At 45.0% G+C, this 14,885-nt stretch overlaps 1 protein-coding gene across 2 annotated transcripts in view; it reads left to right on the forward strand.

Annotated features, from left to right (window-relative positions):
* Window positions 1-11,974, forward strand: part of ERICH1 (glutamate rich 1) — a 36,939-nt gene extending 24,965 nt beyond the window's left edge. For both annotated transcript variants that reach the window (XM_055416302.2, XM_055416304.2), the window contains 3 exons: window positions 5,060-5,554; window positions 8,136-8,330; window positions 11,584-11,974. In XM_055416302.2, the coding sequence (XP_055272277.2) occupies window positions 5,060-5,554; window positions 8,136-8,330; window positions 11,584-11,657 (764 nt within the window). In that variant the 3' untranslated portion in view covers window positions 11,658-11,974. The remainder of the gene's footprint in view (window positions 1-5,059; window positions 5,555-8,135; window positions 8,331-11,583) is intronic.
* Window positions 11,975-14,885: the final 2,911 nt, after the last annotated feature.

Raw genomic sequence — 14,885 nt, forward strand, 5'->3', positions numbered from 1 at the left:
GGCACCCTTCTGCTCTGGGGCTGCAGTTCTTGTCCCCGTGGAGGCCCCGCACTCGGTGCTCTGGGTGTCGTCTTACCACCCTGGTTGCTGGGCGGGTGAGCTTGTGTCCTGCCTCTGTGTCTGCAGGCTCCCCCGCAGCCGGTCTGTAGGGCTTGGGGCCTTCTGGGCTCATGTAGGTGCCGTCAGGCTAGCGTCCCAGGAGTGCCTCCTCCCACCTCTGACACTCCTCCTGCTCTCCTCTTGCCCCGCCCGGGCCTTCTTCAGAGCTGGCAAGGGGAGGGCTTTTCTCACACTCTGTCACATTTCGCATTTCCCCTCCATTTCTAGTTTGCAACCAGTTTCCCTGATGTAGTGATGTTAATACTGATTGAGTACTTCATGTCGCTGCAGTCAATCAGTTGATACTCTGTTTAGAAGTAGGGTTTCTCTAGTGTTGATGTTTATGGGAGGGCTGGCCTGCAAGCTTCCCTTCCTGCGGAGTCCTCCTCCAGTTTTGAAATGAACACTGTGTTGTCCTCACAAAGCGCTGTTGCTGCCATTGTCACTGTTGCTCTTCTCTGGAAATGTTTTGTGTGTTTGGCGTTTGTTTCTTTGTTAAATGTTTCCCAGAAGTCAGGTGACTCCACCTAGGCCTGTAGCTGGCTGTGGGATTGCTTGCTGATGTATCTGCATAGAGTTCTGTACAGGGTCATCTTCCTGGTCCTTTAGAGTCCACAGGCAGGGTGTTAACACACGCCTTCACCAAGACTGTGTTTACGTCTCCTCTGCCCATCCTGTCCTGTCTTGCACTGTTTGTCTGTCTATCTTCACAGTGTCAGTGCTGGCTGCTGCCTCTCTGTTGGATTTTCTTTTCTTCTTCCTCTCTTTTTTGCGCCTCTTCTTGTTGTTTCTTCTACTTTAGTCAGGTTTAAGTTGTGTTTTTCCAAATTCTTGCTTATATCATTGATTTTTAGCCTTTTTTCTTTCCTGACATATTTAAGATTATAAATTTGCCTTTAAGTAGAATTTAGTGGCATCCCATATGTTTTCAGTTGTTATAATTTCACTAAGTTTAAAATAGTCAATTTTCCTTATTATGAAAGCTGTATCTGCTCAGTGTCTTACAGTGGGAAGTCAGAAAAGTACAGTGAAGGAAACAATCTGCAATCACAGCCCCCAGAGACCACAGTTAACCCCCAGCATCTGGACCTTCACTGTCTCAGTATCTTATTAAGTTTTCCTCTTCAGAAGTGCACACCCACAGTTATATAAAAAAGTATGATATGCTTACATTTTACAGCCTTTTTTGCCACATCCTCCTCCTTGGATCCCTGTTTTATAGTCAGAGTAGCAGGCTGACAGCTCACCATCTTCACAGGGCTGCATTCATGGGTAATGTCGGTGACTGGCTCGGCTGGACAGGCCTGGAGAATGCAGATACTGGGGAGAAATGAGAGCAGGTCCCTGGATACCACTCTTGGTAGACAGAGAGGTTGCCCCCAAATGACTGCACACTGGTCCCCAGGCGGCTTTACTGTGACATGATGGAGCATCCTATAGGTGACTTTTTTCCAAATCAATTAAGGCAAGAATAGACCCTAATGAAGAGAAATCTGATGTTTCCTTTTTTTTTAACTGAGCCTGGAAAATTAAATACTTTTCATAAGCTGCTGTCATTTTTCAAACATTAATATTTTACAAGACCAACTCAAGGGCCAGCTATTCGGAGGTGCTCATGAATCAGCTGTGGCCTGTCTGTTGCACTTAGCAGGTCCCTAATGTCAGTTAATATCACCTTTCAAATGAAATAGGAAAGTACTGTGCTTAGGCATCCACTGTGATTGAGGAGAGAGAGAAAACACAGCTTGTGTGGGACTACATGACTGTCATGTCATGACTTTATGACCAGTGATTTGGGCTTTGCATGAAGTTCCAGGCAGCAACAGGTCTTCAGTTGTCACGTGCATCAAGAGAAAATCAAGGACCAGGGCCAGGGAGGACTCTTTGTCTGTCTCTAGCAGCAGTGCCTGATGTGATGACCGCTTCTGGCTGCAGGGTGGGGCCTCCATGTCACAGGGAGCGGCGGGGAGGTGTGTGGGCACCTAGATGGATGCAGAGCCCAGAACAAGGGCGGCCACAGCCTCAGGGACTGCAGGGGTGACCCTGGGCTCTGAGTCTCGAGCCCCTCGTCACGAGAACTGCAGCGCAAGGACCCCACAGTACCTTCCGTCTGACGTCAGTGGCAGATCAGGGCTCCAGAGTGGGACATTCAGGGAGAGGACTTTTTGTTCCATGGGGTGACACGGTGTTTCAGAAGTCTCACCACGACCTGTGGTGGGCCCGGAGATCACCCGTAAGAGCCTCTGAGTGTGAGTGGCAGCCCCGCTGTCCTTGGTCTGCTGGAGCAGAGTGGGTGTGTGCTGAGTGTGCACTGGGCACGCACTGTCACCAGGGTGCCAAGATGGGATGGCCAGGGCAGCACTGGCAGGGGGTGATTCCTCTCAGGCCCCACGTCCTCCCACAGGCCTTGCCGTCACATGTCTACTCCAGACCTTCAACTTCTCCGAGAGCCCAGATCTCCCTTTCATTCAGGTGTGACCCATTGCTGACTGGGACGGTTCAGTCATCACTTTGCTTCTCGTCCCACATACAAGTAACTCGTTCAGTTCAGTTCAGTCGCTGAGTCGTGTCCGACTCTGCCACACCATGAATGGCAGCACGCCAGGCCTCCCTGTCCATCACCAGCTCCTGGTGTTCACTCAAACTCAGCGTCCATCGAGTCGGTGATGCCATCCAGCCATCTCATTCTCTGTCGTCCCCTTCTCCTCCTGCCCCCAATCCCTCCCAGCATCAGAGTCTTTTCCAGTGAGTCAGCTCTTCGCATGAGGTGCCAAAGTATTGGAGTTTTAGCTTTAGCATCAGTCCTTCCAATGAACACCCAGGATTGATCTCCTTTAGCATGGACTGGTTGGATCTCCTTGCAGTCCAAGGGACTCTCAAGAGTCTTCTCCAACACCGCAGTTCAAAAGCATCAATTCTTCGGCGCTCAGCTTTCTTCATAGTCCAACTCTCACATCCATACATGACCACGGGAAAAACCATAGCCTTGGCTAGATGGACCTTGGTTGGGAAAGTAATGTCTCTGCTTTTTAATATGCTATCTAGGTTGGTCATAACTTTCCTTCCAAGGAGTAAGCGTCTTTTAATTTCATGGCTGCAGTCAGCATCCACAGTGATTTTGGAACCCAAAAAAATAAAGTCTGACACTATTTCCACTGTTTCCCCATCTATTTCCCATGAAGTGATAGGACCAAATGCCATGATCTTCGTTTTCTGAATGTTGAGCTTCAAGCCAACTTTTTCACTCTCCTGTTTCACTTTCATCAAGAGGCTTTTGAGTTCCTCTTCACTCTCTGCCATAAGGGTGGTGTCATCTGCATATCTGAGGTTATTGATATTTTTCCCGAATATCTTGATTCCAGCTTGTGCTTCTTCCAGCCCAGCATTCCTCATGATGTACTCTTCATATAAGTTAAATAAGCAGAGTGACAATATACAACCTTGACATACTACTTTTCCTACTTGAAACCAGTCTGTTGTTCCATGTCCAGTTCTAACTGTTGCTGCCTGACCTGCATACAGGTTTCTCAAGAGGCAGGTCAGGTGATCTGGTATTTCCATCTCTTGAAGAATTTTCCACAGTTTATTGTGATCCACACAGTCAAAGGCTTTGGCATAGTCAATAAAGCAGAAATAGATGTTTTTCCGGAACTCTCTTGCTTTTTCCATGGTCCAGCAGATGTTGGCAACTTGATCTCTGGTTCCTCTGCCTTTTCTAAAACCTGCTTGAACATCTGGAAGTTCACGGTTCACGTATTGCTGAAGCCTGGCTTGGAGAATTTTGAGCATGACTTTACTAGTGTGTGAGATGTGTGCAATTGTGCAGTGGTTTGAGCATTCTTTGGCATTACCTTTCTTTGGGATTGGAATGAAGACTGACCTTTTCCAGTCCTATGGCCACTGCTGAGTTTTCCAAATTTGCTGACATATTGAGTGCAGCCCTTTCACAGCATCATCTTTCAGGATTTGAAATAGCTCAACTGGAATTCCATCACCTCCACTAGCTTTGTTCGCAGTGATGCTTTCTAAGGCCCACTTGACTTCACATTCCAAGATGTCTGGCTCTAGGTCAGTGATCACACCATCGTGATTATCTTTTTTATACAGTTCTTGAACTGTATTCTTGCCACCTCTTCTTAATATCTTCTGCTTGTGTTAGGTCCATACCATTTCTGTCCTTTATCGAGCCCATCTTTGCATGAAATGTTCCCTTGGTATCTCTAATCTTCTTGAAGAGATCTCTGGTCTTTCCTATTCTGTTGTTTTCCTCTATTTCTTTGTATTGATCGCTGAGGAAGGCTTTCTTATCTCTCCTTGCTGTTCTTTGGAACTCTGCATTCAGATGCTTATATCTTTCCTTTTCTCCTTTGCTTTTCGCTTGTCCTCTTTTCACAGCTATTTGTAAGGCCTCCTCAGACAGCCGTTTTGCTTGTTTGCATTTCTTTTCCATGGGGATGGTCTTGGTCCCTGTCTCCTGTACAATGTCATGAATCTCCGTCCATAGTTCATCAGGCACTCTATCAGATCTAGTTCCTTAAATCTACTTCTCGCTTCCATTGTGTAAGCCTAAGGGATTTTAGAAGGTACTAAAGCACACTTAAAAAGCATAAGAATTCTTAGTTTTTTCCCCGAAACTAGGAGTGAAATTTTACTCTGGATAAAATTGCAACAGATCTTACATCCTTAAAATCACACCATATGTCATGATTGCAATAATGAATAAATACAGACACACACACACCTTTTTTGGAAGAACAAGTAGGTTGTTAATTTACTTTATGATAAATCCCAGGATCCCTGATAGTGTACTTGGTTTGAACAAAATAATCATTGAATAAATGTCTTAAGTTCCTTTTCTACTAAATGTACAAAATACTAATGGAAAATTTACTTAGCCTAGTGAGTTTGTTATGATTCCACTTTACAGAAAATTGTTGTATTTGAATTTTTATTTTTATAGATCAGGATCTTCACAATCTGCCAAAGAGAAGAAGAATTAGAAAGCATAAATCAAAGAAAAAATTTAAAAATCCCAGTAACATCCATGTAGAACCAGCAGAATCAGAGAAACAGCAGAGTCTTCTACAAGAAAAATGGCAGCCACAGCACACAGATGGCCCCACAATAAGCAAAAATAAAAAAAGGAAACTCAAAAAGAAACAGCAAATGCAAAGGAAGAAAGCAGCTGGCTCACTAACAGGAGCCTCTGGCGTGCACTTCATGTACCAGCCTGAGGAGACCAACAGTGAGCAGGAGGATGTGCAAGCCACTGGTGAAGAGAGCCCTGGGGGTGCCACGGGGGTTGGGGCTGCGGGCACCGTAGAGGAGCAGGTACTGCCCCTTGAGGAGGGAGGAGTCCCGGACCCTGAGGAGGAAGAGGTGAAAAGTACCAATGAAAAGGCAGCTGGTATCCTGAACTTTTTGAAGTCAACACAAGAAATTTATTTTTATGATGGTATGTTTCTTCCTGTTGTTCTTTTGAATAATGGCATCTACTCACTTGGAAAAAAATGAGCAAATGTAAAATGTTTAAAAGTTAAAAATTCAAAATACATTAAAATATTCAGTAGTCAAAATAAGTTGTTAGTTTTGTGGCAAAAATGCAAATATTTAAATTCATTCCACCAAAGATCTGGGCTGACCCCCTGCTTGAGGCTTACCAGGGTTAACAGACAGCCCATTAGCGGTGTGGATCCAGATGAGGGTGGTCTGCTCATCCTCATTTCTCTGAATATGTTGGTATTCTCAGCTATATGTCTACAGAGTATATAAATCCAGGTTAGACTGATGAACTCTTGCTCGTTTTCATCAGCTGGTAGAGTCGTGAAGGAAGTATACACATTGATTTGCTCCCCAATGTGTGACTCAATGATTTGAGATTTTCCTGTGTTCAGGATACTTGAGCATTATTTGTACTGATATAGGAGATGAAATTTATTCTGGAGTTTGTTCTGATGGGTGATGATTCCTTACCTTTGTGTGGAGTCTGACAGCAGCCCTGAGGATCCAAGAGCAGAGTGCTGAGGTACCTTCCACCTCCCCTGGTTCTGATCCATCCATGGTAGATTCTGGCAATGTGGTGGTTTAGTGCGTCCAGACTGTAGCACAAATGAGATGAGAAACGCTGACTATATAATAACTGGAGGGGTAAAGAATGGACTTAAACAATGATGCAAAAATACCGTGCTTAGTAGATCCATTTTAACCAAGAAGATTAACCCTTTCTCTTTTTGCTTGTTTACCTGCACTTTATATTGATAATCAGTTGAAAACATCCTTAGCAAATATCCACATGACACTAATAGGAGGACGTGGCAGAACAGAAATAGGATTCAGAGAGATTTCAGTAGATGATCTCTCTGCCTGAGAGAGTAGCTTCTTGCAGACGACCCTCCTGCCAAGGAGCCTGATGTGTAAGGTGAACTTGGGGCTTCAGGAGCTGCTGAGGAGGCCAAGGGCAGGTCCCAGAGGAGGCTCAGCACAGGCCAGGGGAGCCAGATGCCTGCTGCCCTCCGCCTTCCAGGTGCTTGCCCTCCACCCCTCGGGTGTTTGTCCTCTGTCCCTCAGGTGTTTGCCCGTCCAGATGGGCTCAAGTGAGGGTCCAGGGGAAGGGGCAGTGCAGCCCTGGGGAACAGGCCAACTAGCAGAGCCCTGGGGCTGCCCGGGTCTGGGAAGGAAGGTGGAGGGTCCAGAGTTGGCAGTTCTGTGACAAAGGAAGGTCGAAGATCAGAAGCAGAGCCACGCTGGTCACCTTTAAAGCTGTGGCCCAGCCCTGAACTATGGGATCGGAGGAGGGCAGCCTCTGGCATCTTGGGGACTGAGCAGGCAGGGCTAAACTGACCCTCCCGCGCAGCATGCTGGCCACATGCTCAGGTGCAGCTGGACCTCTGCCAGCCATACATGCAACCCCCTGCTCTCGGCTCTGTCAATTGCCCCTTCTCTGTCTGCCAAGCACAGGCAAGGAGAATGCCATGAGCCGAGCTCCTGAGATTTTCTCATGCATTCGATGGAGTGTGTCAGGTGCAGCAAGAGACAGGATGGCACGACCTAAACCATGAGGAACAGCATAGTAGAAAGGGGACATGGAAAAGAGATGCTGCTGTTACCAGACGGCAGATCTGAAATGTGTGACTGAGCTGTGACTGAGATGTCCAAGAAGTAGGGAGAAGGTGGACAAGGATACAAATCACAGACTTTCACCAGAAAATGTGAACCTATTAGAATAACCAAACGGAGCTTCTAAGTGTAGCAGCCACATAGGTTAGAAAGGGGCTCGTACATGGGACTGGGCAGTGGGATGGGAGGAGGTGGCAGCCAGGAGCTTTCCAGAGCTGGCAAAGGCCACAGAGTCACAGGCTCTGGACATTCTATGAGCGCCAACTGGGGCTAATGCAGAAATGGCCTCAGCACGATGCGATGGGGAGGGCGCTGTGGCTTGTGGGCAACAGGAGGGCCACGGTCACCTCCTGGGCTTCCCTGAAGCATCGCAGATGCCCAGCAGCTTTGTTCTCTGCAGTTCCTGATGCTGTCAGAGGGCTTGGTGTGGTGTCTGTTCCCTGTGCTCTGTGTGTGACTTCTAGGACATGGGACACCCAGGTGCTTTACAAGTCGGTTCCTTAACAAACACCGCATTTCCACTGCGCTTTAATAATTGTATTTTGTTGTTTACTTTTCAGAGTTCTGCTCTGATTGTCTCTCATGGTGATTTATCCCAAACACATCACTCTTCTTAAGTAGAAATATACGTTTGAGACTTTTTTTTAAAATTACATTTATTTTATTTTTTTACACTTTACAATATTGTATTGGTTTTGCCATACATTGACATGAATCCGCCCCGGGTGTACACGTGTTCCCCATCTTGAACCCCCTCCCACCTCCCTCCCCATATAGTCCCTCTGGGTCATCCCAGTGCACCAGCCTCGAGCATCCTGTATCATGTATCGAACCTGGACTGCCGATTCATTTCAGGTGAAAGCTAATCTTCAGTTTACAAGAGTGAAAATGCAATTCTCAGTGACCCTGTCTTTGTTTAGGTGTCTCCAAGGATTCCAATTCTGGTGTCTTTATGGAAAGCACCAACAAGCTATTTAAACAACTGGAAACTCACAGTGTGTCCCCCTCAGACGTGTTCATTCTGGATCACATGAAAACGCTGCTACTTTTGCATGACACCGAGAGATTGAAGAGTGCCCTGGACGTGTTCCCAGAACACTGCAGGATGCCACCCGGTATGTGCTCTGTTCATTATGCCCTTGGTTCATTGTGCTGCTCTAGAAACTTGTCTCAGGTTCACCTCTGAAAAACTTTCTCCACCGAAACAGTCCTGTATCAGAAAACGTAAGGCTACACATATGCTTGAGGAGTAGGTTCCCACAGAGGGTTATGCTCCTTGCATCTCTCTTGCTGTAAAAATATCTCCTGATATATGCAGACATGCATATGCAATCTACTTTTCCAGACTTACGAGCTCCACTCTTAGGACTGAATTTTTACTGGTTTAAATGGAAGTGGAAGAGTTCATTTCTTTTCCCTTTTTCCTCTGCTAGATGTGAAGATGGTCCATTTTCTGTCCCCCAGGTATCTTGGTCTGCCTTCCTGAACCCCTGAAGTTAAAAGGGGGAGTTGAACCATTAGATGATTTCTCTTTTGTTTACTTCCTCAACCTTTATTGGATACTATCAGGCGCTGGGGCTGACTGTGCTTGTGTGTTCACAGCACCGTGGGGTGGGGCCTTCACGTTAGCAGCTTGAAATGGGCCTCAATGGGAATGTTCAGGCCACCAAAGTCTGCAGACACTGAGGATCAGAGGATTGGGACTGTTTGGGAGCAGCGTGGAGCAGAGCCCCCGTCAGACCCAGACAGGCAAAGGACAAACAGCCAGCTGAGTGGGCGGAAGCTCCTGCAGGTCACCTTAGGGCAGTGGTCTCTGAGTGAGTGCAGTGCATGGCTTTCCTCCTCGGAAACCTCAGACTACAGCTGAGGAGTCAGACCAACGTGTTGAAAAAGCTACATGCCATATTTCGTCACATGAAATGACAGTAAAGCTGATAGTAAAGCAGTGTGGCACTGATACAATTAGCAGGTGGATGGGGGATTGACAAGACCCTGTGAGTCGGGGTCCTCAGGAGGACCTGCCTCCACTTTGATCCAGAGCTGATCTGTGAGGGGCCTTATCTGCCCCACCTGTGACACTGGTCCCACCCCAGGCCCTCAGTGGAGAGAGCAGAGGAGCTCCCTGCCCTTCAGGGTCCTGTTCTCGTGGGGATGGGGAAGTCAGCGAGGTGTGCTTTGTACAGCTGTGCCCCTGGAGGAGACATGGGGTGAGCAGGAGAGGGTGGGGGCGGAGCTGGGGCCTGGTCACCTCGGGCCTTGGGGGGCCTGCTGAATGTGTTGACCCTCGTCCTGGGAGATGGGGCCACTGGGAGGCCCGCAGTGTGTGGCTGCGTTGAGCAGGGCCTCTCAGTCCGTCACGCTTAGACTGGAGAAGGGGTTGGGGACAGCGGGGGCTTTGGTCATGCTCCCGGCAAGAGGGCCATCCCCAGGCATGGTCAGATTTGGGCCAGGTGTGATGAAGGTGGACTCAGGTTTCCCTGCTGCCCGGGCAAGGGCCCTCTTTGGCCTGAGCCCATCATGAGCAGGAAAGGCAGTCAGAGGGTCCGGGACCGGCTGGAGGTGCCTGTCTGTGTCCAGGGTGGGGCTCACACCCCGGCAAGCCGCTGCCAGTCCCCTTCATGGAGCAGTGTGGGGCCTGGGGGATAGGGGCTTTGTCCTGGTGGGATCTGGAGTGTGAAGTGGGGAGCTGGGGGGTGGAGACGGTGCCTTCAAGGGTGTGTGCGCCAAGGAAGGGAGTGGGCGCACTTCTTACCAGAGCAGCTCCAAAAGGAGGTCCTGAGGTTTGGGCTGAGCACTCGAGAGCCAGGCTCCCACCAGTGGGGGGGGCCCCTGGCCGCTCAGGACCCCAAACCCATGACCCCATGTCTGCATTCTTCCTTCCTGCTGGTTGTCAGGCCCATTGTATTCAGTATTTTAGCATTTTTACTTCTATAAGGAAGTTTTTGCAAAAAGCCAATTTTATTAAGTTAAACTAATACAGTGTTTTTATAAGATATGAAAACAAATGATGTACAGTCCAGCTGAGTTCCTCACACTGAAGGTGCTCCCCGCACATGACTGAGATGCGTCAGGGGAGCAGGAACAGCATTGGGGGCTTTAGTGAAAATCATTGGACAAGTTTTGCCTGGAAGCACTTATTTAACCAGTTGATGGAACTAAAATTTAGGTTTTGAAGCACTTCTCTGTGAAAATAAATTCCTTTTTAGTGTGTCTGTGTAGGATATGCGTTAGAAGTGTTTTGATGTCATGCTACTTTATAAAATGAAATCTTACAAATGGTGAAGCTTTATTTTCAAGTATTGGTTCCATCTAATTCAGTCAGCTTTAGAATTCTGAAATTGTTTTCTTTTTCATACGATTGGCTTATGAAGCTTAGTCAGTAGCTGCATCTCTCCTGTCGATGGGATCAGCCTGGAAATAGTAGTATTTCAATAGCAGACACCGGGCCCTTTATCTCTCTGCTGCCTCAGCAGTTAGTTTTCCTAATTTGTGGGTGTTTCATCAACTGGGTGTGGTAGCATATCCCACAGCCAGTGCATGTGTTTTTACAGTTGGTCCAACATACTGCATTCTGTCTTCTGCATGTACATACAGTTACCATCTGTGGGGTTTGTATCGTTCTCTGCACACCATGAAGACCCTGCGGGCACCTCCGCCCTGAACCCTCCTGAGTCCTCTGTGTCCATATTAGGCATCATCATGCGTGAGGCTAGGGGGCCAGGGGGCTGGCCTGGGGCAGGACAGACCATGTGTTTGGAGGCAGCTTGGCACACTTCTGTATGGAGCATGAGATGGACCCCAGCCTGCAGTCCCAGCCTCTTCTCAGAAATGCATCTCAGCCTCAGCAGCAGTCAGCTGCCCCGTGGGCACTGAGGTCTAAGCCTTGGGGTTGGAGTCTTGGACCTGGCATTCCCTGCTGTGAGTGTCTTTACAAAGAGCAAGACCTGAAATGAGGGGCTGTGCCCTCAGCTCAGGCACTTTGCTGGCCGTTCCTGGGACAGTTCCTGAAACCTGAGTGCCATCCATCGCCGCTCACTTAGAATTATGCTTCTAACTTCCTGCTGCTTTGTCCACCCTTGATGTAAACTTATGTTTCTCTTTCACTTCGTATGCAGTTTTTTTCGAGCTCAGGTGTTAAGCATGTAGTGTTGTGTGTGATGTTGTGAAGTGAAATACAAACATTCCAGACAGACCTATACTTTTGTGGGATTCACAAGTGTGCTATTAGTGTCATTTCAACTCCTAAGTTGTGTTTCATTCAATTAATTCAGGATTTACTTTTGGCCTAAGAACTAATAGTTGCAAAATAATAATTTATAATTTTTCTTTTTGTTTAATTTTTTGTTCTGGTTTCTTTTTGCTTTTCAGAATATGCCCGAGTAATCTCAGCTTTCTTTAATTACTGGATCACACATATCCTTCCTGAGAAAAATGATGAATGAAATCAGTGCATCTATTTAAAAAGAGCTAATATTTGACAAGAAAATAGAAAAGACAGGTATGAAATGGTCTGAGACTTACTTCCTATACACAGAGGAGATGAAATTCTCTTCTAAGTTTTCTTTATAACCCAGACCCTGGGAACTCTTGAGGACATTTCTGCCATATTATTTATGTGTTTGTTCATAACAGGTAAATGTAATCTGAGATTTCAAGTGATAAATTGGGATAAAATTAAAATTTTCTTTTAAATTTTGTATGTCTTAAATTTTAAAATGGACATTCTGTTAAACTGAATAAACTGTATAGTTTGAAGCTATATATATATATATTTTTATAAAGTTTTAAATCACCTGTGTCTGAAAGTTTAAGAATGTTGTATGGGTATTAAAATGTTCATTTTAAGTAGTTTGATTCTATAGTAATTGAATTTATTTATTGTATTCTTCTGTTTTTCCTCTTCTCTACTTTGGGAATAATATCAAGAACATATTTTTCCTGTTTCCTCTTGTTGTGGAAGCCATCACCAGTTTTCAGCGAGATTGAGTTTTAAAAACACATAGGACAACATTGTCTCTATCTATAAAAATATATATTTTTTATTGTGGTAAAATATATGTAACATAAATATGCCATTTTGAAGTGTATGATTCAGTAGCATTAAGTACATTCACAGCATCATGGGGTCATCACGACTATCCTCTCTTGTTTTAGGCTGAACGATGTTCCACACTGTTTATCTACCATCTGTCCATGGACACTGGGTTGTTGCCCCTGTTTCCTCTTATGAATAATTCTGCTGTGAACATTACGTACAAAATTGTGTGTGGACATTTTCTTCACTTCTCTTGGGAATGGAATAGTTGGGTCAGATGGTAATTCTACATTAACTTTTTGAGGAGCTTTCAGGCTGTGGTCCACAGCAGCTGTGTTATCTTCATCCCTACCAGCCAAACAGAAGTGCTGAGTTCCCTGCGGCCCCACTAATACTTGTTATTTTCCACTTCTTTGTTAACAGCCATCTTCGTGGTTGTGTCAAGGCATCTCATGGTAGTTTGTTTACATTCCATGTACTCATTAGCTGTTCTCTTTGGAGACATGCTTGAAGTTATTACCCATTTGTGAATTAGATTATTAGCTTTTCGTCATTGAATTATGAGCTGTTACACTGGGTCATATGGCAACTCCAGTTTTTTGAGGAACCTCCATACTATTCTCCATAGTGGCTGTACCAGCTTATATTCCAACCAGCAAGGTAGGAGTGTTCCCTTTTTTCCATTCCCTCTCCAGTACTTATTATTTGTAGACTTTTTAATCAGGGCCATTCTGAGCAGTGTAAGGTGGTACTTCACTGTAGTTTTGATTTGCATTGCTCTAATAATTAGTGATGTTGAACATCTTTTCATTATACCTGTTGGCCATTTGCATGTCTTCTTTGGAGAAATGTCTATTTAGGTCTTCTGTCCATCTTGTGAATGGGTTATTTGATATTGAGTTGTATGAGCTGTTTGTATAATATATTTTGGAAATTAAGCCCTTGTCAGTCACGTCATTTGCAGATATCTTCTCCTGGTCCATAGGCTATCTTTTTGTGTTATTGATGGTTTCTTTGCAGTACAAAAGCTTATAAGTTTGATTGGGGTCCCATTTGTTTATTTTTGCTTTTATTTCTATTGCCTTGGGAGACTGAATGGTACAAGTTATGTCACAGAATGTTTTGTCCATGGAATTTTATGGTGTCATGTCTTACATTTTGAGTGTATTTTTGTATGAGGGTGTGTCCTTAACTTCATTGATTTACATGTAGATGTCTAGCTTTCCCGACACTGAAGAGACTATCTTTTCTCCATCACATGTTCTTGCCTCCTTTGCTGAAGATTGACTGTAGGTGTGTGGATTTTATTTCTGGGCTCTCTGTTCTGTTCCATTGATCCATATATCTGTTTTGGTCTGGTAGCATGCTGTTTTGATTACTGTAGCTTTGTAGTCAGAGAAGGCAATGTCACCCCACTCCAGTACTCTTGCCTGGAAAATCCCATGGACGGAGGAGCCTGGTGGGCTGCAGCCCATGGGGTCACTAACAGTCAGATACAACTGAGCGACTTCACTTTCACTTTCATGCATTGGAGAAGGAAATGGTAACCCACTCCAGTATTCTTGCCTGGAGAATCACAGGGATGGGGGAGCCTGGTGGGCTGCCGTCTATGGGGTCGCACAGAGTCAGATATGACTGAAACGACTTAGCAGCAGCAGCAGCTTTGTAGTATTGTCTGAAGTCCAGGAGGGTTATACCTCCTGCTCTGTTCTTTTTCCTCAGAATTGCTTTGGCGATTCTGGGTCTTTTATGGTTCCATATAAGTTTTAGGATTGTCTGTTCTAGTTCTGTGAAAACTGTCATGGGTAATTTGATAGCGATCACATTCAATCTGTAGATTGCTTTGGGTAGTATGGCCATTATAGCAATATTAAGTCTTCTAATCCAAGAATATGGGTTATTTTTCCATTTCTTTGAATCATCTTCAATTTCCTTTATTAATGTTTTATAGTTCTCAGCATATAAGTCTTTCACCTCCTTGGTCAGGTTTATTCCTAAGTTTTTTAATAATTAAATTTTTTTTTTAAATTGAAGGATAATTGCTTTACAGAATTTTGTTGTTTTCTGTCAAGTATTTTTTTAATGCAATTTTAAAAGGAATTGTTTGTTTTACTTGCCCTTGCTGACATTTCATTGTGAGTCTAAAGAAATGCAACCAATTTCTATATGTTAATCTTGCATCCTGCTGTTTTGCTGAAATTATCAGTTCTAGTAGTTTCTGTGTGGAGTCTTTAGGGTTTTCTGTATATAGTGTCATGGCATCTGCATATAATGATAATTTTACCTCTTCCATTCCAGTTTGTATACTTTTCCTTTTTCTTGTCTGATTGCTATGGTGAGGACCTTCAACACTCTGTTGAATAGAAGTGGTAAGAGTGGGCATCCTTGTCTTGTTCCTGATTTTAGTGACAGAGCGTTCAACTTTTCACCATTGAATGTTATGTTGGCTATGAGTTTGTTATATACAGCTTTTATTACATTGAGAAATGATCCCATAAATTGTTTTTATTTTCTCTTCAGATTGTTCATTGCCAGTATACAGAAATGCAACTGATTTTTTTGAAATGCAGCTGATTTTTCATATTGATTTTTTATCCCACTAGTTTGTTGAATTCATGTATTAGCTCTTAACAGT

The sequence above is a fragment of the Moschus berezovskii genome, chromosome 26 (genome assembly GCF_049115385.1).
Source record: "Moschus berezovskii isolate FMDL1 chromosome 26, NW_MosBer_1.0, whole genome shotgun sequence".
In the NCBI taxonomy this organism is placed as follows: domain Eukaryota; kingdom Metazoa; phylum Chordata; class Mammalia; order Artiodactyla; family Moschidae; genus Moschus; species Moschus berezovskii.